The sequence below is a fragment of the Corvus moneduloides genome, chromosome 3, assembly GCF_009650955.1.
Source record: "Corvus moneduloides isolate bCorMon1 chromosome 3, bCorMon1.pri, whole genome shotgun sequence".
NCBI lineage: Eukaryota > Metazoa > Chordata > Aves > Passeriformes > Corvidae > Corvus > Corvus moneduloides.
The window spans coordinates 57,614,581-57,638,763 of record NC_045478.1 but is presented as its reverse complement, the minus strand read 5'-3'; the positions used below and the strand labels follow the sequence as shown (position 1 = coordinate 57,638,763).

Here is a 24,183-nt window from a genome sequence, read left to right as displayed (position 1 = left end):
GTTACTCCCAGGTAACAGATGATTTACACTACAAAGTTTGGCCTTCCATTGCTAATTTTTACCCCTAATAGATAGGTATGACAGCAATTCTTCCTCATACTACTGCTGTATTTCTATTGGTAGCATGCCATTGCCACTGATGAAAATGTCAAATGGCCTCCTTTAGCTAATTAATAATGTCATTAGCTAAAATAGCTCTGAAGGACAGATAGAAAGTCCATCGAATTAAGCAGAGTTTGCTTTGACAAGTGGGATGGAGAGAAGCTGGTGTAAAGGTCAAAACTTTTTCTGTGGTTACAGCACACTGGGTCAAGTTGTTTTGCTTTCTTGTCTCTGCAAGTAAGACACTGAAGGTTAGAGGCCCTCAGGTAATGAGCCACCATGCTCAGCTTGCTGAAGAAATTCCTGCTTTATGGTCAGGAGGCATGAAAGCAGACCCACAGGAAAAACCAGTGGTGAAAGAGCTGTTTGGAGTCAGAGACTTCAAGCTAGCTCTTGCACAGCATAAAAAACATAGTGTAACTTAAAAAGCCCCAAAAACTGCCCAAGTGAGAAAGCATGGGCATCTTGAGATTGACAAGTATGGGCCAACCCTTGGTTCTGTTGTGCAGTGGTCATCATGAAGCAAGAGACAGTCTGTCCAACTTATGGCAAGTTAGCAGGTTAAGGAATAGCTGAATACCCAATTGGGAATGTGTGAATAATAAGATGGTATTCACAGGAGTAACCAATATAAATTACATACCAGAAACCATCAAAGGCTGATGCAGGAAGCTTGCAGAGATGACACACCAGTAGCAAAACAAAACTGATACTGTGAGTGATCTGATAGAGATTTACAGAGAATTCTTTTTGTGGTTTCCTGCCTTTTCTGCACTGGTTATAAAGGCTTTCTCACCCAGGTGAGAAGCAAGAAGCCTGATACTGCTAAGGGAGAGGAGTGCTCAAGGTTCGCTCCCTAGGTACAGGAGAGCTGGCAGAATATAAAGCCATACCAGAAAAATTAGACAGATTTTGCGAGGATTCTCAGTAGATGAGTTCAGATGATCACATTACTGGGGCCATTCTTCATGGGCAGCATCAGGGCATCTGTCTCAGACTGGCATGTCAGTGAAGGGGTTACAGAATAATTCACTAAAATGAGCAGTAACACATTTCCAGGATCAAGTATTTGAGCAAAATTTTCGGTCCTGTCCAAGGGTAAAGCAGGTAATTTTCTAATTGTGATGCACAATTTGTCTCATGAAACATGATACTGGATATTTGGAGGTAGCTAATTTGATGCCAGTTTCTAGAGTTTCAGGAGAGAGCTAGAGAACATATGGACAAAGAAAGCTTCTGTCTTCACTGGCCCAGTTGGCAATAACTATAATGCAAACCCAAGAGGTTAACACATTAGGAAGGAATCAACAAAGTTCCAGTAAACAGACATAATTCTTCACAAATTCATTAGTTCTTTGAAGTATTTGACAACCCTGAGAACACAGGCAATCCAGCTGATACAGTTTACTTTAAATTCAGAAGAGATTTTAGCACATGCCTTACAAAAGCTCTTACAGGATATAATCTGAGGGGATAAACAGGAAGGTCCTTGAATGGATAAGCAGTTAAAAGATAGAACAAACAAGGCTAGGCAGAAATAGTTGGGGTTTACAGTGGAAAAGACTATGAATGCTTAGTTTAAGTAGTTCAGTGTATTTCTAAATGATGTGGGAATAGTAGAATAGTTGGCGGATTACATTTTGTGATGCTACCAAGGATAGTAAAGACAAAGACTGAGGAATCGGAGAGGGACCCCATGCTAGTGAGCTCCAGGGAAAAAAACCCCAGCAGATAAAGTTCAGTTCTGATAGATGGAAAAAAAGGCACAAGGAGAAAACCCAGTCCTAACATTTACAGTGATGGGCTCTGAGCTTATTAGTACCACTCACAAATGCTATTTTTATACTAGGCCGAAGGATATTTGGCACAATGCTAAGCAGCACTCAAAAAGAAATGTTGATTACACAGAATTATTTAAGAAAGAAACAAAAGGCAATGCATTATTCCACTCTATGCCCATGTGGTGTCCCAATATCTCAACGAGTACTTTAAGTTATACTGCACCTATTTCATAAAGCTACAGTGAAATCAGAAAACATGCAAAGACAGTAACAAGGATAACTGAAAGCATGGACCAGCTTTCATATGTGAAATGATTAAACAGCTTAGGATGGTCTCGGCTGGAAAACAGATGGCTGAGGACAGAATATGACATATCTATAAAACTACAGTGGCAAGGAGATGGTGAAGAGGTTTTGAATCCAGTATGATAATTAGAAGGCAGAGGTAGCAGGAGAAAAATAAATGCATTTCCTCTGACAGCATATAGTTAAACTGCCAAATTTACAGCAGGATTTTGTGGAAGGTATGATTTTATGAGAGTTGGAAAAGTGACTGGGAGAAGTAATTGAAGGAGAAAAAAAATCTACTGAGGGCTATATAAATACTGAAGGCTATTAAATATAAAGTTTGGGAGTCCACAAACCCCAGTGTAGTGAAGTCTTGACAGAACCCACAGGAAGTAGCACCATCCACTCATCATTTATACTTTTTCCCAGCACCCTTCCCAGGCAGGTAGGGGAGGGTATGGCACTGAGTTGTCTGATCCCCCACCTCTGCTCCTGTGCACTGAGGAAGAGGCCAGGAATGCCTACACAAGCTGGTCAGAAACAAACATTATCGTTGTAACACAATGAAGACTAAAATTCTCTCTTAGAGTGCCGACTGTGCTAATACAGAACCCTAGCAAGGGCCAGAGAGTACCTGCAGGGGTCACATTGGGTATCTGTCCTGCATGCAGAGGGATGGAGACGGTTTTTTTTCACTGCGTACCTTGTGCAACCATTCTTGGGATATCACATGCATGGTTTTAAAGAAGGATGTTAATTAAACTGGAAAGTTTAATTGCACATGCAGAGCACTGCAAAGTGGTTTGGGATGTTGTGTGTTTCACAGCTCTGTGTCGGAAATGTTCTGGGGAACATTTTGAAGTGTCTCAATTCCCTCTTGCATTGACCCACAGGTCACCCCTGTGTGTAGCCACAGCTGCATCAGTGACAATACCGACAGGGAAAGCCAGTGGCAACGCAGCCTGAGGATGGTAACTGTACTACCTGTTCATCTCTATGTCCCCTCAGCTTCTTTCAGTGAGCAAATTCACTGCATGCACTGATGGATAAGCTACACAAACTCAGGCTACTCCTATTGGTGTACTGCTTTGGATAGCCATTCCTCCTCTTGGTAATTACTGGCTTTGGAATTACCTCAGGGACAATAACGATAGTTTTGAGGAAGGTTGTTAACTATCCTCAAGTACAAAAATACTTTTTGAAAACTCTAACAGTCAAAATGCCCAAATAATGGTTTTCAGTAAGAGTTTTCTTAGTTCAGCTGGTCTCCTTGGGAGTACAAACTCCAGTAGCATAAATGTGAAAGTTAGTTGTCCTGCTTTTAGGACCTGTATGAGTAAGCGGAAGATGCAATTTCTCTTGGTAACACAGAGTTAATACTGCTGAACACTGAGTTTTCTTTAAAACTGACAACTCAGTTCCAATAAACCACAATGAGACAAACCAGACACAGGAACAGGAATTTCATGAATAGCCTCAAATATGCAATTTGAGCTTGGGGGACTTGGCTTACAGGTATAGTTTTATGTGAAAACAGACCTTAATCTATTAGAATACGAGGGTGAGTTCACAGTGCTGGAATTGAAACCGCACTACACTTTCTGCTGAGCTTGACTACACTCAAACCACAGAGGTCGCATCAAATGACCCGAGTGAAGAAAGCTAAATAATCAGATAAAAAGGCTGATTTGTTAAAATTCTGTCCTTCATTTCTTGATAGAAATCTGCTCATCTTAAAGGGAGTACAATGGATTTACATATTAAGTGGCTTAATCAAGAATATATGAAAACTCAGAGGAACTGGGAAGAAGTGGATAACAGAATGAATGTGACAATAGAAATACGGAGAAAGATGATCAGCGATAAGGCACCTCTAAAAGATATTCTTAGACTATTTCCTTTCTTAAGATGCCCTTATCAGGTAACAGAGCTATTTTTAATAATGACATAGAATTCTGTGTTATAGATGTGATACATCTGTAGGAATGTATTTTATGGGATATTTCTACTGAAGTATCCATCAGCAATGTTCTCTTTAATCGAACTCATATTTTTGCAGCTAATCCAATTTTGAAAGGTTCACCAGTTCTGTCTTAAAGGTGCCACCCACACCACCAGTGGACTATTTGAAGTATTTTGGTGTTACTTGATGTATTTCTTCCCTGCTTTGAAAAGAAATTAAATCAGCCTCTTGAGTTTATAATCTTATTTAACTGAGCTAGTTTTATCCTGTCTTCAAAGTGCATGCATTGTTTACAGTTTTGGTGTTGAGGTTTGCAATATCAAATATTTGTTTTTCTTTCAGCTTTTTAGGGAGTTTCAGCTTCTCACACACATGGACATTTATAAGAAAACAGTCGAGATTTTGGAGATTTATTCAGAAAACATATTGTCCTTGTATGTGGTGAGGAATAATCCAATTAACATTATGCTGCAAGAAAATCTGAAGCAGCACACCGAGGAAGATGTTCTGAAATGTCAGTACAAATCTCCTATGCTCTGAATATCAGAGTTTTGTTGTAGCTAATTGTTCTTACTTATGTAACTAGTTTCAATCGTACTGCAAAAATATTTCAAAAATGTTATAGTTTCTTTGAAAATATATAATGATTGTGAAGCATTGAGAATAAAAGCTACTAAATTAGTGGGAAAATTAAGTCAGTCAAGTATTGAAACTTCTTTTTCCCACTGAATAGAAGACTGCAGGTTTGATAAAGTAAGTAATTACCTTAAAATAAGTATTGCTAGATGAGCAGAAGTACATATTTCTAGATATATGAGTGCTTCTAAAAATACCCATGTAAAACTAATTTTCTGCTTTAGAAATAGCCCCATAAAAAAGGACACAATTTCCTTTAGGAAGCAAGTTTCTATGGTTAAAATCTTTATCCCAGTAAAATTAAAGCTGTAGTTCCCACTACCTATTTCAGCCACCTCATCTCTGCAGAGACACACTGCAGGAAAAAGGGCACAAACTGGTACCTCTGGTGAGGTCCATGTACCTCGACGTGTTTGGCTCCCTGGCTGTCGGGGAGCAAACACCTGCTGACACTCAGCTTCTTCCAGTCTGAGAAGTCTGGGGAATGTGGTGCTGCAGGGACAAAACCTACACAGCAGTCACTCAGAATTGCTGTTCTTCCCCAGCCGACGCTGCCTATGCCCAAGTTTAGCTCTCTGAGAAGTGCTCCTTAGACTCACTCTCTATCAAACAGGCATAATGCCAGGATGTGAGTCCAAGGTCACGCGATATGAACACATTTGTGTCCTATAGCAGTTTCACTCCATTTATTGCCAGGTCATCTTTGACAGAAGAAAGCAGTGTAGGTTAAAATACTGGGGGTTTCCTTCACTTAGATTAAAAACACAAGTACTCGTGATAGATTAAAATGCTAAAGGAATAGTCTAATACAGAAAGCCTTTATGGACTTTCTATTCATAGCTTTGGCCAAGGAAAACTATGGATATAGTAAGTACCCTTTTCTTATACAGTGTGTCCACAGAGATTTTCACCTATACCTTAGTAAAGTCCCAAGGCATTTACTTTTCTGTTTTTCTTTCACAAACAACTTGACCTGGCACCTAGATAATAAAAGCATGGCAAGTTAAGTTCAGTGAAGTACGTGACACTAGAAGCCTGACCTGCAAAATAGTTGTTATAGTCAGTAACAGCTGAACCAGAGGGATAGCAGGTACAGGAGCCAGGAGGTTCTGCGGCACCAGCTTGTACTGCAGCCTTCAAAGCAGAGTCCTGTGGCAGCACGACTCCCCAGACAGCCAGTTTACTGGGGACAGAGGAGTTTGGGGAAGGCCAGTGGGGGCAGGAAGACTACTCAGCTCACAAACTCAAAGCAACCCAAAGGCCAACTTAACCTATTGTGAGGGAAATTGAATCATAATATTGAGTAGCAGAGCTCCATGAATGATTTGGACACTAATGTCCATTAACAGCTGATGTGCCTAAATATTGACTGTGGTACAAATTACCCTTCAAAGTGGACTGAACAACAGCTCCACTACTGAGCTGTTAAAACTATTACATAGACAGCAATCTGTTTTTCCAGGAGGATACTGCAGGGCCAGAAAGTTTTCATTTGTAATTTAGTAGAAATCCTTGCCTTTGACAGATATGAAAATGACTGCTGCATGTTTACTCCTGCCAGAGGTCTTTGGAGATGATTCCAGTCTGTTTGCTGCAGTGAATGAGGAGGTAGGAGACAGAGCACCAGCAGCCTTGGTCTCTCTTCCTTTTATCACCTGCATAGGCACATCACCTGGCCTTTTGGTGGCTCAGCTTAGTTCCTGGTAAGAGATGACATATGTCTTTTGAGTAGAAGTACTCACAGAAATACTACCTAATTTCAAAGCAGTGTTATCAGGCTTACTTAATTCTCTGAGCTGTTCATTGAAGCAATGCTGTGGCATCATTTGAAATACCCTTTTTTGAAATTTAGGTAAAGGCAGTGACACCAGTGTTGGAAGTGAAAAATCCCTTCAACATGAATTCATGCGCATTTGCCCTGTACGTAGAAAGGGAAGAGTTAGCCCAGCTCGATGACTGCACCATGGCTCTGGCAGCGCTGGTGGCCGCATTTCATGTGTTCAATATCCCATGCCCAAAGAGAATCCACAGGACACTGAACTTCCTGGAGTCCCTGGTCTTTGAGGTGAGGAACCCAGCATCCCTGCCCATCCCAGTAAAGACAGGGCTGGAGGCACCCAAGCATCCAGTATCTGATGGTGCGCCCAGCACTCCACTCAGGAGCATTTGATATTTTGTTAAAATAAATCCCTTTGTGCCATTCTTTGTAGTGAAATTGTATGTATATTTAAAAGTTATGTTTAGTAATATCCTTTTTTTTTATTGTACTGGCTACTTAAAAAAAAAATTAAAACTCAAATAGTTTCATTATTTTAAATGTAGATTTTAGAGCAGTCTAGACATAATAAAATTTTCTAGATTACTTCATGTGTTATGCATTATTTTTCTATATGGAGCATTTGACAAATTCAGATATTTTGACTGAGAATTAAAATGTGAATCAATATGAGCACTTAGCTTCTTGAGATGGTAATACAGTTAATGTTTTGAAATGGCACAAATTAAACATGTACTTATTACCATTGCTTCATAATATTAGGATTGCTGAGAGCCTAATATAATAATTTTTGTGGTTTAAAATGGTGGGCCTGATTTTTAATTTGCAGGATGATGACTTTTCATTGTTTTTTTCTTGCATGAAACATTTTGTTTTGTTTGAACATTAATCCTGAATTTAAAAAATAGGGATTCTAAGATGAGCTCTCAAAGTAGCAAGAATGACTTATCTGGGGTGCTGCCATGTGCAGTGGTAACCACAGCTTTGGTGCTGCAGAGGGAACGCCTAATTTTCTTTCCAAAATTGGTCCCTGGAACAAATCAGCTTTCTCCATGTGGTGACTCTCTGTCTGCCCACACAGAGTGGAGGCCCTCTCCTCTCTTCTTCCACAGCCTTCTCTTTACCCAACACTCTCCTCTCAGCTCTTGCATGTCTGAAAATCCCAGGGGACACTGCCTGGCAGTGCACAGCTTTGGACAAGTGCCTGGTGATAGACAGGAACAGCAGCCAGCAGACAAGACCCATTGCATTAATTAGAAATAAAAAATGGCTTTTTATTAAAACACTGCATTCTATTACAGACCAATCTCCCACCAGCTCAAAAAATGTCAGTGTAGACAAAGCAGCACTTGTGGTCACAATGATTCTTTAAACACTCAAACACAGTCTGGAAGATCACAGAAACTTTGGTAAAGCATGGCTGTGCAAGGGGTGACTCCAAGGCAGTGATTACAGTGGGAGATCCTTCAGGATGAGAGGAGATGGCTGCATTTAATGGCCAAACTCTCTTGCTGTAGGCTTAGGATTTTTCACATAGCTCCCATGGAATGCAGAGTACAACCTTTATCAGTGCAAGGGCTGGGCTACCACCTATACAACACAAAAACCAATGCTAACTGCCATTTCAAAGATTCAGTAGGTCTGATGAATGGTTTTCGTTTCCAAGTGAATTTGTTGGGTAGTTTTGTCTGTAGTTTTTGTAACAGAGCAACATTTAGCTACCTCATCACATGGAATACAAAAGTAAGGATATGTATGTCCTCCTTATTGTATGTGATAGCTGCATGAATAAAAAATTGGGCTCAAGTGAGGTTTACTCTACACCTTGTAAACAGTATTAATTCAAATCCATTTCTTAAACCACAGTACTTTGTAAGTAGTTGTATATAAAAATTCAGGGAGATGCTAACATCCCCAAGTAATCTCTGTTGAGCTGCAAATCTCTTCGTTGGTTATCACTGCAGGCTACAGACGCGGCACACAGGACAGACACAGAGGGTAAAGGAAAATAAACTGCATGGAAGGAGAGAATGAAAGAAAACAGAAGAATTTGGCATTTTACTGATCTGCATGTGCAACTTCAGCTGCTGCCAGTGACAAAGTCCAGAGCTATAAATGGGATTCTGACTAATGGCAAGGGGAGCCTTGGGGAGTAAGTGTTCAGGGAGAGGGCACACAGCAGTAGCCAAGTTGCTCTTTTGAAACTCCTGGCCCCACTGAGCTACAGTGAGGAATTACTCCACACCACACCCATCAGGAGCAGCTGGGTTCATCTGAGAATCCTGGGCACACAAAAAGGTAACAGAGGCTCCAGTTAAGGTTTTATTTGTATTGTAGTACAATAAGAGTGCAATTTGAATGTACAAATATTGAACAAAATGTAAAAATATTATTTATGCAATGCTATGGAAGGAAATTAACAGAGCAATGCAACTTACTTCATACTGACCCTGTTTCACTTCATATTATGGCAGGCACCAGTCACCTACACGATCTGGAAGGGATACACAGAGTGAAAACTTAAGAACTCCAGCCAAAGAAAAGCCTAGCAAAATCTGTGGGAAGATGTAAAATTCTCCCAGCTCTGTGCAACGGAAATGCTCTGTTTGTTCTCAGCTCTACAGCTGAGCAACTGCCCACTGCAGCACTAAACACAGGGCTGCCAAAAAACCTTATCCAGCTCTTCTCTCTCTTGTTGCACAAGTAGCATTCTGGAGCAGTCCTCAGTATACAGGTAGCTAGGCTTTCTTCCATATAAAGTGCATCTGGTTTACATCTTACGTACATATACCAAGTGCAACGACTTTCGCTGACAAATCATTACAATAATCCTCCAAGAAGGGAGGTTGCCTCACCTCAGTAACTGCTGGTGATGTCTACAGCCTGCTAATGACCTAGTGAATTGCATGTATTTTACACACAGGATGTGCTGGTGCACCACAAGCATTTAAGTATCCTTTTCCTCGTGCTTTGCCTTTCCTCCTATGCCTTATTCATTTACAAATCAGAGTTTTCGGCTAGAAAGTGGTGGGTGAAATAATTCTCCCACCACTGTGAAAGCAAACCTCTGTGGAATATGAAACCAGGGTAGCAGTCCTAGCTTGAGCACAGTTTTTTCTCCATTGTTGTGGTAACTACCCTGAAGACAGGGAAGTGCAGACACGACTGAATGTAGTTTCTTTTCTGCTAATCTCCTTGCCTCAAAATACTCCTATTTTCCTCCATGTTCTGCAGGACTGTAGCAGGCTCCCATGTAAATGGCTGGGACTCTATTGTGCAGCATAAACAAAAAGTCTTCTATGAAGTCAAACTTTATTTTTCAGTTGCAGCCTTCTCTATACTGGTCTTTTGATAAAATACATTAAAGATGCTGGTGGCAAAACTCACGTAACATTTCTGTAATCGTGCAAAAGTAAAAACATTCAGTTATCAAGAAAGCATTATTTTCAACCCCAACAAGGTTTGTTTTGTTACAAGCAAACAGACAGTTTTATTATCTGTAAAGTCATATGCTGTAGCATAATGTGTCACATATGTAACATTAAGTGTTTCATTTTTAAACTATGGCACAAATACACATTAGCCATAACAGTCTCATCTGGCTACCTGTAGCCTAATTTTTGGCTGATCAGTTTTTATTTTGATAAAATGAAGTAAAAGCTTCTGAAAAGTAAAATGGGTACATGAAGTACAATTCAAGAATCCTTAGAAAATATTAACGTTCCCTTATATAATACAGCATAAATAATTAATGAAGGTTTTCTTGATGTCCAGAGAGAGTTAGGGATCCTAACCATCCATGGAGAATTAGCGCCATTAGTTTGGTAAATAAGACCAGCTGACTCGGTTGTTACACAGTACCTTCTCAAAAGCTTGAACACTTCCCAGAAGGATTCAGATGTGTACTGGCTCTAGGAGAATATAAATAGTCCACCAGTGCTGAACTTATGTTTCTTCCTTTCTGAGAGTCCTTACTCAATACTTCTAGTGAGTCTTTGTGCTTTGAATAATACATGAGCTCCAGTGGCGAAAGCTGGTTCGTGCACATTTTCCATTATCTTCAAAGTTCATTGTGTGAGTTTTTCTCTGCAGCTTTGAACATCAGAATGGAATTAAAGATTTTTAGGGCTGGTCCCAGCTTAATGCTCATTATTTTGACTATGTCTGATTGGGTCATTAGCAGAAATGCTTCTCCATCAATTTGCTTTAAAAGAAAAAAAGCTATTAATAGGTCTGACAGTGCAGCAGTATAAACGTTTCAGAAAACATGAAAAGTCCCAGCAATTTCAGACAAAGTTAAGGGCTGGCTGAATACAAGCACTTTCAAATGCTTTCAGGAGAGCTTTGATTTCAACCTTTAGACAGATCAGCTAGTCCAAGAGAACAGGATGATCTTCTGCTTGAAAACAACCTTCTGGCTAATTTTTAGCTAAACAGTTTTTATTTTCATACTGACAATATAAAACCTATTGAAAAGTAAAGTGGGTAAATTAAGTGTAATTCAACTATACTGAAGCACAGCAATGCTGTTAAACATCTTAGCTATTCCTTTTATGCAAGCATCCATAAGGAAAACTTCTGGATTTCACTCCCAGCTACAGAACTGGAATCCCCTTCAGGCCACCACTTTCTACTCACTAAACAGCAAATTGGAATTATTTTGATCCCAGATGAAAACAGGGGCCAGGCTAATAAAACTGCCTTTTTAACACAAACACAACAGAACTTTTCAAAACCCGGAATTTTTTTCTGCCAGCTTTGTAGTGTTGCTATATTACAAAACATTACAAATGAACATTCTCCTGTAAGCAAATCCTTCTCTCAGCAGGAGTGCTAAATCCCAACTCGAAGAGCCCCAGGGTCCTTACTTCCAGGGGTTTCAACAGGGCCAACATTTTCCTGACTTGATTAGCAATATGCCAACTTTTATTTCTAAATTCATTGATGAGACACCCCAAGTAACATAGGGGCCTATGTAGGTTTGAATAGTTAAATGTCCAACATCTGAGCAAGTGCAAAATGCCCAGAGATGCAGCCTGCCAGTCCTTTGATATGCAGCTGTAATAGTCATTACAATCTATAGCACAGCCTGAAAGCTTCTGTTGCAGGAGATTAGCAGGGCCATCTGTATGCATTTTCCCTCAGGAGGTGCCTTCTCAGGTCTAAGTACCACAATTATTCTTCACTTGAAAGGCTGGCTGACTCTGCCCATTCAGGTCGACTGGCTGGGATAAGCACCGGAACTATTCACTCTGGCATCTGTGATCAAACTGCCTTCTTGAAACTAAGCATTAACAGGAATAACAAACCGCTGAGCAGAAAAAAAACCAACCTAGTTTATAAAGGCCTAATGTACCTAAAAGCCCTATCCATTCTTAATGACAACTTTGGAACAACAATCTTCTCAGATGACAAATGCATGCCTGGCATGCTCACAAAGTGAGCACATACTCCTTTGAACCTCATCAGAACCTTCAGATCTTCTCACTTCCTGCTCACTCAAATCACCTTCATAAACTGGTTATATCAGGAGGAAGAGCATCAATAGCCAAGTGTGATCAGACAAGACGCAGAGTTTTAAGAGGTGGTTATCTTGAACCACTGTTCTGCTTTATTTTACTTACTAACATCCTGCAGAACTAAAATAACATACTTGTTTATAAATTTCATCCAACCAGATCAAGAAAGAACAGTAGTAAGTAACAAAGTTGGTGAGTAATTTCAACTGGCAGGAACAAAGTTGTAAAAGCACCTGGTTGACACTTGACTAGTTTTCTCTTTAATTTCTTCCTACTTCATGGCCTGAAAACCAACCTAATCTTCCATACATTTGCAACTGACTTTAAACAATGTGGCATTGAAATAGGTTGCCCAGGAAGGTGGTAGAGTCACCTCTCCTGGAAGTGTTTAAGAGGCATGTGGATCCTGTGCTGGTTGATAAGGCTTAGGGGCTACAGGGATAGTGCTGGTTTGGAGGGTTAGACCTAATATCTTAAAGATCTCTTCCAACTCTGACGATTCTATGATTCCATACACTTCATCCTACTAATTTATATGTATTTCTACCAAGCTTTTTTGTCTCTGTCTTTTTGAAATAAAATTCACCCACCTCATCTTTAAACACCTTGCCATGTTCTTCACATCCTGGTAAACTTCGTATAAATTCAGAGACCTGCCACCAAAGTATACAACAAAAGATTTAGTAAGACTTAGGTTTTCTCAAAATAGTCTTTAAGGTTGACATTCATTAAAGTCTTTTAGCTATTGCTTTTACAGTCTCGTATTAGGTGTTCTACCTTCTTCTCTAAGTGTATGGAGTCATGCTTCTTTTTTTCTCTGATTAAGTGAGATCCCAGTGCCTCAGGTGCAGAGAATAGTCACAGGTACTTGTGAAAGTAAAGCAATGACAAGACTTTGTCTGTCCAAGCATTGTCACATACCTGAATGGAGACAGGGCTCTAATCTTAAAATCAGGTGTTATGGCCTGACCATATCCACAGCGTTCCTCTCTGCACTCTCCAAAGCAGTGTGCCACACCCAAACTATGCACCAGGAAGAGCTTCTTGGTTCATGCAGACCCCTACACCATTCCTCCAGAACGTTTGTGTGGGGATTAGATGTTGGGAGTGGAGACCATGGGCAGCTGATATGCTGGGCTGTACATTAAACACTACTCTTACACTTAGCATACCCTTACACCAGTGAGTATGTTTTAATATATATATATACATATGTGTATATATATATATATATATACACACACATATATATGCATATTTATCTCTGTCAATACACGTATGCATTAATATTTCTGCTTCTGGGGCTGCATGGCAGCAGAATGGGCATTTTGGGGATCAGTTACATTAGGTCTGGCTGAGTCTAATCCTCTGAGTACTCATGTATTAATCAATGGGGATAATCTAAAGCTCTGAATCAACTTTCAAGGAGTGGTAGTAAGACAGAAGATAAAGGGGGAACCTACCTCATCTGTACTCCACTTAGAAACTTTACTGGCTGGGATCCCAGCTACACTTGGAAGGAGCTTGCTCTGCTGTTCCCAGCGCAAGGGTAGGCCAGGGATTTGCAGCTTGGAAGACACGATAACTGGTTGAGAGAGAAGTCTCTGCGTGTTGGGTTCTTCAACATCTTCAGCAACAGGAAGCAAGAAACAAGAATTAAATCCCTCTGTCAGTGATGGGATCAGTCACAATAAAAGCACATTCATTTCTATTCCTACATATGGACCTCCCTACACAAGCTGTACATTTTTGCTTACACCAGAATTAGAGTGCCATGAGTGCTCTTCCACTGGTATGACTATCATTATATTGGCTCTCTATAAATACAACTGCTCTTACATGGAAGAAGTCTCTTCCAACACAACACAATTCGATGCCATCGGAGCTGTTAGCATAACACACTATAGGTCAAACAATTTTAAATATTTTGGTACAATAAATCACACACACATTTAATAGTTGTACAGCAACACAAGAATTAACTTAATTTTGGAGTCGAGCTGTTAGAAAATCGAAAGCAGCACTGCACTGCTACAAAATTCCAAGTGAATCAGTTACACAGTTCCAGCCCACACAACATTTATGGCTCATCCACAACAAAATGTTTTTCAGTTCTTCTGAGGAAAAAACGCCAATGTCTGCAAATTCTCTGCTTCCACTTTAACTGAATGTTTTGTTTGGAAAATAACACTAAACTCCTCCGTGCTGCTTTTTATCACACTCATCCATAACAGAAGGAATGATCTCCCATTGCACTGCCCCCGAAGGTAAGTACTGGTGGGAGGGTGTCTTCAGCCACATGCTGCTGTTTTCTGGAGAAAAGCAGCAGTTGCAGACACATGCAGCAGGAAAGAGTGAAGAGTCGCACCTTGAATGATGTTGAACTGCATATGACATCCCTTTTCATTTACATCCATTAGAAGTGCAAAAGCACATGCCTGCTACATGAACTCAGGCCAGAGTGCTTCCCAGTTGCCAACTAAAATTGTGGAAAACCTCTGAAATTCACTTCTGAAGGACCTGCCAACAAAGCATGCTCTTAATGCCTAATATTCCTTAATAACATGGTTCCTGCAGTTACAAATCCATATGCTGTTTTTGTTTGGACTGCTCATTTCTGTTGCAGTTCCATTCTACTTCCATTTTTGAGAAGCTGCTATTAACCACAAGTTCTCCCAATCCTTACTGTTATAGTTTTCACATATTTATGCCCAACAACTAGAGCACAAATTCCCATTATAGATTTTTGCCAGCACAGTGGGGCTGGTCTATAATATGCCTATCATAGGATGTTATTACATTTGCTTGTGTTGTTCTGCTCCTCTAGCCTAATTTTTTGTTACTTTCAAGATTTATCCTCATTTCATATTAATGCCTATTATTCAGAAGTTGACTCTTAAGCCATTTAGTCAGCACTGTCAGCCCACTCATTAATTTTTTTAAAATAGACTCGTTAATGTTTTACTACCATTATACTCTCACTCTTCGAAGAGAGTTCCCTAAATATTTGTTTACACTTCACTGTTGTTTTACAAATGCTCCTTAGAGCCTCTAATACTAATAAAAATCTCAGTGAGAAAGGAATGTGTCTTGTCAGGCAGCAACTGTGCTGAATGTAAAGCATATTTTACTGAACAGTATCTTTCATTGTTCCCTTGAATCCCCTCCCCATCCTCATCCTCTGACCTTTTCCTTCTAGAAAAGGTCTCTCAAGAGTTGAAAATAAAAGTATTCAGCTATTTTTTTCCTTTCATCCACAAAACATGCAATATAGTAATACTGCCACATAAATAGCTGACTATAATACTGTGTGAAGAAAATACTGCACAAATCACACCCCGTATTTGCATGTTTAAACATATGTACACACAACAGCACATAGGTACAGGCATAGTGAGCAGCATTCTCAGTCTATATAGTATCTGCCTCACAGGTAAGACAAAGAGCACACAAATGGAGCATGGAAAGTGCCAATTTACCCAACTAGATGGAGAAAATTAAAAATAAAAGTCCCTAGCCCGGTGGCAGACATAATTAGAACATCATCAAAAGGAAATTTAGGTTTAGTGAGGGTAACCTTGTACCAGAAAGTCCAGAACACACCAGTTTGGCTACAATCTATGTCTTTAATACCAGACAGTTAAAAGTTTTCCCCACCCTCATGCTCTGGGATATTTCTCACTCTGCAAGCCCTGCTTCCCATAGAGGGGCAATCTGTCTTTCTGGGCCAGACAAAATATGACATATATTCCAATTTTGCCAGCTCCACAAGACAGCAGTCAGATGCACAAAGTTCACACTTCTAAAACTAACCCGTGTTCTCTGCTGACATGGCGCTTCAGCATCAGCCCACCTGCCTTTACATTCTTCTTCATACTTTATGCTACTTTGTTATCCTTCTCTATGATAGTTCATTTCTATCTTCTTAGCAAGTTACCACAGAACAAAATATAAACTTACTCTTCAAAGAAGCCAAATGGCAAATACTTTCCAGTACTAATGAGAGACCATTAACACTGCTCAGTCCCTCCTGCATGGTTCTAGCTCTTAGCATGTTAAAAACCATTTTTAAGCACAAGATTTATGTCCACAAGAAAGTTCATATGAAGGGGCTGTGATTTCAGCGGAGCTCTTTAGCTCCAAATAATCTTTCTGCAAAGAGAGAGAAGATAGCAGTACACATTTTATAAAGTTATCAGTAGAGAACTGCCCAAGTGAGTATTGCAAGAGTAGGCTGAAGAACAACAAGGTAAGTGACATGCCAAAAAAACAGGGCAACAAGCACAGTTACCAACAGACACAATTTACGAATTTACAATTATTTTATCTTGAGATTTCCATGACTCTGATAGCAAGAACTTAATGATCCATTTTTGTCTTATAGCCTAAATGTGCCATCCTACTCAAACACATAATAACGCGACATTACGTGTGTAACAAGGACAACTTTTCTAGATGATAATGTAAGAAAATGTTCTGTTTTCCTAAATCTGACTATGCAAGAACCTCGCAAGCAGAGCTTGTTGGTGAAACTTTATCCAAACAGTCAATTCCGTCAAACTCAAAATGCTTCACAAAATCAGGCCAGTTTTCTTAGAATTAAAAAGTAAGACATGTAGATCTTAAAGAAACATAGTTACTCAAGTCCTACGAATTTTGATTAAAGCCTTAAAAACTGCTGTTGCACAAAAAATTGCCAAAGAAAATAATCAAAAAATACAAAGAACTAAGATTAGGAAATTAAGACACTTAACTTGTATTGACCTTCGTGTCAGCTGCACTGAAACAATGCACTGAGTCAGAGTCATAACAATCCTGACATACTAAGTTTCACACATGTAAAATAATTATCAAATATAAGACTGCTTTGTTCTGGATTTGTGCTGTATTCTTTCTAAACAATGAGGATAAAAATTAATAATGAACAGTTGCTTGAATCTGTCCAACTGTATCTGTGACAGCCAAGAGTTTTGATACAGCAGTACCTACACAGAATCACTGAACAGAAGAAAACTCCATGCTGGAAGAAACCTCTGGAGACCATATAAGAACTTTCTAGTCTCGCCAGTGAAGAGCCACAGTCTGGCCATCACCCTCAACAAGACTGAGGCTGGGTTAAGTAAGTCACCTTAATTTTGCATCATGTCTGTAATGTGTAAATGCTTTAACTTTCAAAACACTTTCGAGGCAATAAGCAAATGTTATACCTTTACCACTTGGATTGGTTTAATGACCTATTTTTAAAAGTCAGTGGAAAAACATCATTAAAATGAGATTTTTTTACATCACTCTTCATTTTGCACTCATGTTTACAACTGTGATAAAGTTCTTGGCAAAGCCTCTGATCATTACAAGATAAAGAAACAGTGCTGTCAAGAAATTTTTGGACACAAACAGTGAATGCGGAAAACAAGTTGTAATTCAGTTTAATGAGAAATTCAAGGGACATCACATTTCTTCACCTCTGCAGATTTCAATTTGAAACAAATGAAGTTTCCAATTTACCTTTAATTTCATTTGAAATGAGCGGTTTATTTTCTGTCTCCTCATCTTCACACTCTTTGTTCTTTATGGTGTCCTTTGTTTGTAGTACTCCACTGAGGAAAATAAGATGTTCAATTTTTATTAATACATCATAAAAATCACTATGCATGATGACATCTCTTGCTAGCAATGCTATTAATACACCAGGATTCACACACAAAGGATGTCGTATCATTATAAAATAAACAAACAAAGAGGATCACTTTTCTGACTTACAGAATGGCATGATTACTGACATGAATTTTGCAAAGAAGGCTCAGGAACAGTGTAAACCAAGATTATGTAAACCATACCAGCACACTTGACTTCATAACTGAAACTGAAAACTATGCAAATGAAGGCAGTGGATGTGTCCACAGCAGAAGGTGAGAAGAGTGAAACCCACATCTATAGCTGCATGTCCTACAAAGCCTTACTGGTTATGCATGCCATTTTCAGGAACTGTCTGCAATAACACCTACTCCTTTTTCTCTGCCTAACATTCATCTCTACCTGACATCAATTCATTGTCAGTACAGTTCCTGACACCCAGCTGTTAATGCAGCTGTTAATGATCCCATCGAAAATATCTGTATTCTTTTGTATATGCTTTTGCATTACTTCTGATCCAGCTTCTCCCTCAGCTTTGCTGGCCCAAACATTTGCAAAGAGGGAATGTCTTCCCCCTATTGAGAAAAACTGGGCAAGAGATGTGGAAATAAAAGAATTTCTTATTCTCATATTAAGAGAATTTCTTAATAAGAGAATTTCTTATTATCTTATAAAGGGGGGGGGTAAGTGGGGGTGTGCACATTTCCATCTTAAAGTGAGCCCCTGGGAATTTCCTTTTCAAACTCTGCCTTCAGAAGTAATTTCCAGCCTGGTTTCTTACAGGTGTGAAGTGATACGAATTTGCTGACATTATGTGTCTACTTACTCCTGCTTTTAAGAATTTCAGAGCACTCTGGCCAATTCTTACTAAACCATCACAGATACAGAGCACTCAGAGATGCCAAGTACATAATGAGCATATTCCAAAAATATGCAGCAGACAGAATGATTCTTAGAGTCAAGACTACAAGAAATCCCCAGAAGAGTCAACAAGAACCCCTTAACAAATGTCACAATCACAGATAAAAAGCCAATCTACACCTAACACCTTGTTACACACCAAGATTAGCTAACCCTCAGAAGACAAATCCGCAGAAGAAACAGGTCTGTTTAATTCCACTGCTTACATTTATACTAATAAATAACGTTTATATATTATATACAAGAAAACATCCGTGACTATATCAAGTAGGGGCTTGATTTAAGATTCAAGTTCACTGACTTCAACAGAAATATAATTATCACACTACTAATGGTGCAAAATGAACAAAGCAGATCAGAAAATCCAGCCTTTTTAGTATGACAGGACACAAATAATAACGGTATGACAACCAATACCAGTGGAATGTGTACAGCAGGCACTTCATGTGCCACAAAGGACTTTCTTCCTTAGAAAGATTTATTTACTTAAAACTTATTTTCCCAACTCCACAAACACAGAAAATTTCTAAAGTAACATGCTACAAACTAGTGCAATTAATTCCAAAGGCAAAGGGAATGATAGCTGTAATTCAACATAAGGGGGAGAGATCACCAAAACCTGTGAGGAAACAAGTACCTCCCTATTTTCTTGACGGCAATTTTCATAGCAATATACATCCAGAAATTTTACCTCGTTAGTTAAATATGACAGTATCATAAATTGAAGGTTTTGGGGAAGATGCTGGAAGACAAATTGAATTTTCTTTTAAGAGCTAGTATCATTTGATTCCCAAGCCTGAGTGTTCACCTTCCTTCACTGTAGAGATTTCCAGAGTGGAATCCTTATTACAGTGAAGTTCTTCTGCTACTCTGAAGATACTTTCAAATTAAAATTGAATATGCTATAGGCATGTAATTTTTATCACGACTTTTAATCTCAGGAACATTCCAGAGGGACACACTGCACTATTTATGTACATAATTATATTTTTGCAAACCAAAATTTTCTAGTATAATTGTTTGATGCATAAAGAGCCTAAAAAAAAAAAAAAAAAAAAGGAGTAAGTGGAACTAGAGATTAGCTGAGTACCACTTAGATTTAACACAACAAAGTAAAACTCATGTTTGGGTTCATTTGTGGATGGTTCCTCAATGAAGGACTTCTGTGAAACAAAAGATTACCTTTGAATATGAAGGTATACACAATTGAACTGAAGTCAAACATAATTAAATCCATGCTGTGAGCTCAGCAACTAAAGAGCACACAAGTGTGTGTATCTATGTCTTCAATTATGCATGTGTACTTTGAATACACATCTAAAAAGATCCACTGAGTATTGCAATAACTAGATGCTCAATATTTTATAACCACAGCAGTTCCTATATACCGAATGTTATTTTTCATGCCTTTTTCAAAGGAAGATTATTCAACTGAAAGTCCTCTATGACTTTGCTGGATACATAACAAATGAGGAAAGCTAGACAATAAAATGCAGACAGTCATCAGTGGATTCAAATAGTTGAAACACAAACTGCAGAGTCTCTGGGTTGTTCAAAATTGGCACAAGACTTATTCTCTTAATGAAAATGACTCAACACAGGGAACAGATAGCACATGTATTGGTTAGCTTAAGTCTTCTAAAGGTAAGATCCTCTAAAAAAGACAGAAGACAAAAAATTTTTTCTTCAATTAATCTTAACAGGTAGTCTGTAAAGCCAAAGTATATTTCTAAAAAAAATGTGAATTTACTGTAAGTATGGTTAAAATGATGAATTATAACTATTTTTTAACACAGGTTATTTCAAAATTACACTTGAAGCCATCTTTTTTTATTTGCTGTTTAAATTCACTAGAGTATGACTAGTGAATGCTGTTTATTAGTAGTAGGGAAATTATATCAACACTGCTTGATGCTCTTACCAAATCTTTTCCAAAATAATTTGAACAATATAACCTGATTGAAATAACATGAAAGAATAATTTAAAAAAAAAACCCTAAAAAATGCAAAAAGTTACAAACGAAGTTTTATTTTTTATTTAATGTAGGTTTTTGCAATAAAGGAAATAACTAATAATAGTTAAACAGTCTAGTGGAAAAAGGAAGAAAACTAATAAAACACTGCCACATCTAGTTAACCCAATCTGAAAAAAAGTTTAAAAAAAAAAAAACTTGCAGCATTTTCAGAGGATTTGATTCACAGAATATCCTAAGTTGGAAGGGACCCACAAGTATTATCAAAGTCCAATTCTTAACAAAAACAGTTGCATTTCAATCATCAGCTTTACTGTGGGATATTTATCATATAGTACCAACTCTCCAGTCTCTGTCTCTCAAGCCACTATTATTGCTAATACAGTTCATGTATTATGAACACAAAATAACATAGCTCATGTAAATAGGTAACAAACACTTCTTAGTCCAGGGTGTCATCTATTTCTGTTTGAAAATAGTCAATAAAATAATGTAGCAATACTGTAATTAATTAAAAATTTAGGGAATCCTATTGCCTCACATATCCCCATGAAAACACTGAATTGTGTACTTTAGCTCCAAAGATAGTTTCCAGACTTGCACTGGAGAATAATATTTATGGTATAAAAAGCTATCTCATGTCATTTTCTGTCAAAAATGCATGCCAGATGCTGAAAGTTATGGAATTACTTTCAATTTTTCCACATCTGTACATATTTGTATATATACAATAACATATTTGTACACAAACCCAGGAAGAAGGATCTCAATTTCCAGTAATTGATCTGTATTGTATTTTTCCTCTCCTCTGACATGTGTTTCTTATTTCTTATTACCTTGTGATACTCCCTTCCCCTCTATTTCTAAGATAAAGAGATCTGAAGAGCTTCCATCTCTTTCCCCACCGCTTCTAATAACTCCACAGACAAACCACTGGGCTGCATTGCCTGGTAAGTTGCATTTTAAACTGACTCCAAACAACCAGTACTTTGAAAGGAACTGAGAGTTACCCAAGTGCCTTCTTTTCTTTCACATTGCATAACAGGGGCTTCTTGCAAGGAGATTTACTTTCTGCATCTTCCAGCCTGGTGGTTTCTGGTACAGTTTTCCCAGATGGTCGATTGTGAGGTGAAGATTTCATACCTACGTGACCAGGGCTGGGGCATTTTCTGTCACTGTTTAAAACAAATTAACGAAATGTTTAAAAGTGGAAGCTAAGCTGTTGTTTAATTTATCTTCTCTATGCACAAAAAGTCAACTGAAGACATCCAAGGTGGTTTTTTTTGTTTAAGAAATACAGAGAAGTTTTTTGCTTGGCACTAAGAAGATTGTACACCTGGGATTTTCAGAAATCAAAATAAAGAACTCTTTCTCCATTCAATCAAAGGTAAAATGATTAGGCAATTCAACAGGAAGACAACTTGTCTAACAGTATTTTTGATAATAAGCTATCCACTTCAAATATCTGTGACATAAGAACACTTTGAGGTATTATTTTCCTCATATCCTTTCTATCCCATGATATGTCACTGTGCAGCCTTTAAAATGTTGTATGCAGCCTCTTAATTGGGACAATGAAAAAAGTAGCACTTGACACAGTCCCTGCAACTGAGGACATTGCTCGAAATGTTACTGGATTCACTGTAACGGTACGCAGGCTACCTGCCAGCGAGCAATTAAGTCACTTCAGATTTCTAAAACCTTAAATTTATAAGAACAATCAAATCAGGCAGAACTCTTTGACAGTGGAATACCTGGGGTTTTAAAGCATGAAGCTGAAACTGTCTCTGAGAAGGCAATTTAAAATACCATCTATTGAAAATATGTGGTCATTACAGCAGGAACTGGAAATCTTCACTACAAACATTCACATTTCACATTTACATTAATGTAGCCTTGAAAAGAATGGAAAGCCTCTCTTCTTTTCCTGTCCTTCTTAAATTCTCTATTTTTCCCTATAGCCCAAAATAAACACAGAAATCAGTATCCACAATTTCTGAGATAAAATAATAATCTGCAATAATCATCTTGGTATTGCACTCCTTTGTTTTTTCCCAGTGCTCCTGTTTAAAAGCTTCAGCTACAGACTTCAGCATTATTCTTGCAAAACTCAGTCCCAGTAACTTAATTCCCCACTCCCACTGTAATGACAGAACAGTGGCTGTTCTTCAAAGAGCAACATTAACTTACAGTCACATCAATAAGGCTACTACAGCAAACAAAAGAAACACAGAGACATAATTTTCTAAAGTGAAACCAACTGGTCAACACTCAATTTTAAATTCCAGTTAACCACTTAGTAGTCTAGATAGTTACACCGAAGATGAAACTGAACTCTTGTTAAACCACAGACAGTCTCAGTATCAGTCTTTGACAGCTCTGTGACCTTTTAGATAAGCACTGAAAAAAACATTTTTCTTCCCTGTAAATGAAAATGTAGATAACTAGGCAGGCCTTTCTGAAACCATTCAGTCATTGCACAATTATAAATTGCATTGCAGAACACAGAAATCAAGTACTGCTGTTAGTCACAGACATCGCTTCAATAATAATTACTTGATTACAGGAGAGGTGGATCTTTCACTTGTTTCCACTTTTCTGTTTCTGGAGATAGGACTGGCTGCAGGCATCTCCCCACTCAACCGGTCAGGTAAGAGGCTTTCTTTGTTCAAGTTCATCTCTGAATATGGGCAGCTGACTGCACTAGAAGTTAAAGAAGAAAAATGACTCCTTATTCTCAGGCACTTTAATGATTTCACTTTTTTCAAACAAAATGACATTGGAGTTTCCTAGAAGTAGATGACATAACTTAATATAAAGAAGATTAAAAAAAAAGCAGTAAGTAGTCATACTTTAAAATGTTAATAAATCCATCGATTAAAAAATTCAACTTCACATTTCCTTTTGACAACAACTTGTGTAACACAAATTTTATTAATTTGTATTACAACATTCATTGAGGAAAATTGCTTGATGAATGCTTAGCCTGCTCTCTCATAATTTTAATGGTACTTATACAACACAGGATGCCTTTGACTATATCCACATCTCTCCAAATAAATTCATATTACAATGGCTATTTATTTATGTGAAGGAGGATGTTTCTATTACAAAATGTCTACACAGAAGCTGCATTTCAAGGGTACAACATGAGGAATGGTGCACATCCCCTTACTGCAGTGAGTGCCCCATCTTTGCAAATGCTACTTTGTGATATTCCATTAAGAGACTGTGATATTTTCACAGTATTTCTTAACATTCAATACTCTCTGTTTCCATGTGCTCCTGGCTAGGGAAAGAATTTGACACTGAACATTGATAGAACAACTTGTAACTATTACTCTAACAAACGTGAAAGTTGTACCACTCAAAGTCAGAAAACCTGTGTTTGCACAAGAAGTAAGAGGGAAACACAGCAATACAAACCAAAACACATGGGGCCAAACTAGGATATTTTCTTCAGAAGATTGCTCTGCAGTGTGCAACTGATTAGTCAGCCAGACTGCATACTCAACACATCAATGATCATATCCTAAACTCTGAATAGTGTGTATATATGTCACAACATATATTAATAGCATCACACTCA

At 38.3% G+C, this 24,183-nt stretch overlaps 2 protein-coding genes across 11 annotated transcripts in view; one reads left to right on the top strand and one right to left on the bottom strand.

The window, feature by feature from the left end:
- The window catches only part of SAMD3 (sterile alpha motif domain containing 3), a 36,165-nt gene extending 29,107 nt beyond the window's left edge, over positions 1-7,058 (top strand). Inside the window, exons 7-11 of one of the 3 annotated variants that reach the window (XM_032101713.1) lie at positions 3,065-3,142; positions 3,892-4,092; positions 4,477-4,648; positions 6,296-6,378; positions 6,623-7,058. In XM_032101713.1, coding sequence (XP_031957604.1) covers positions 3,065-3,142; positions 3,892-4,092; positions 4,477-4,648; positions 6,296-6,378; positions 6,623-6,940 — 852 coding nt within the window. In that variant the 3' untranslated portion in view covers positions 6,941-7,058. Of the gene's footprint in view, positions 1-3,064; positions 3,143-3,891; positions 4,093-4,476; positions 4,649-6,295; positions 6,474-6,622 lie in introns of all 3 variants that reach the window. The other 2 variants (XM_032101715.1, XM_032101714.1) reach the window with 2 other exon arrangements.
- Positions 7,059-7,796: 738 nt separating this feature from the next.
- The window catches only part of L3MBTL3 (L3MBTL histone methyl-lysine binding protein 3), a 76,894-nt gene continuing 60,507 nt past the window's right edge, over positions 7,797-24,183 (bottom strand). For 7 of the 8 annotated variants that reach the window (XM_032101703.1, XM_032101705.1, XM_032101706.1 and 4 more), the window contains 6 exons: positions 23,151-23,297; positions 21,605-21,769; positions 17,572-17,663; positions 13,530-13,693; positions 12,657-12,719; positions 7,797-10,751 (listed from right to left, as the gene is read on the bottom strand). In XM_032101703.1, coding sequence (XP_031957594.1) covers positions 10,608-10,751; positions 12,657-12,719; positions 13,530-13,693; positions 17,572-17,663; positions 21,605-21,769; positions 23,151-23,297 — 775 coding nt within the window. In that variant the 3' untranslated portion in view covers positions 7,797-10,607. The remainder of the gene's footprint in view (positions 10,752-12,656; positions 12,720-13,529; positions 13,694-17,571; positions 17,664-21,604; positions 21,770-23,150; positions 23,298-24,183) is intronic. The other variant, XM_032101702.1, reaches the window with a different exon arrangement.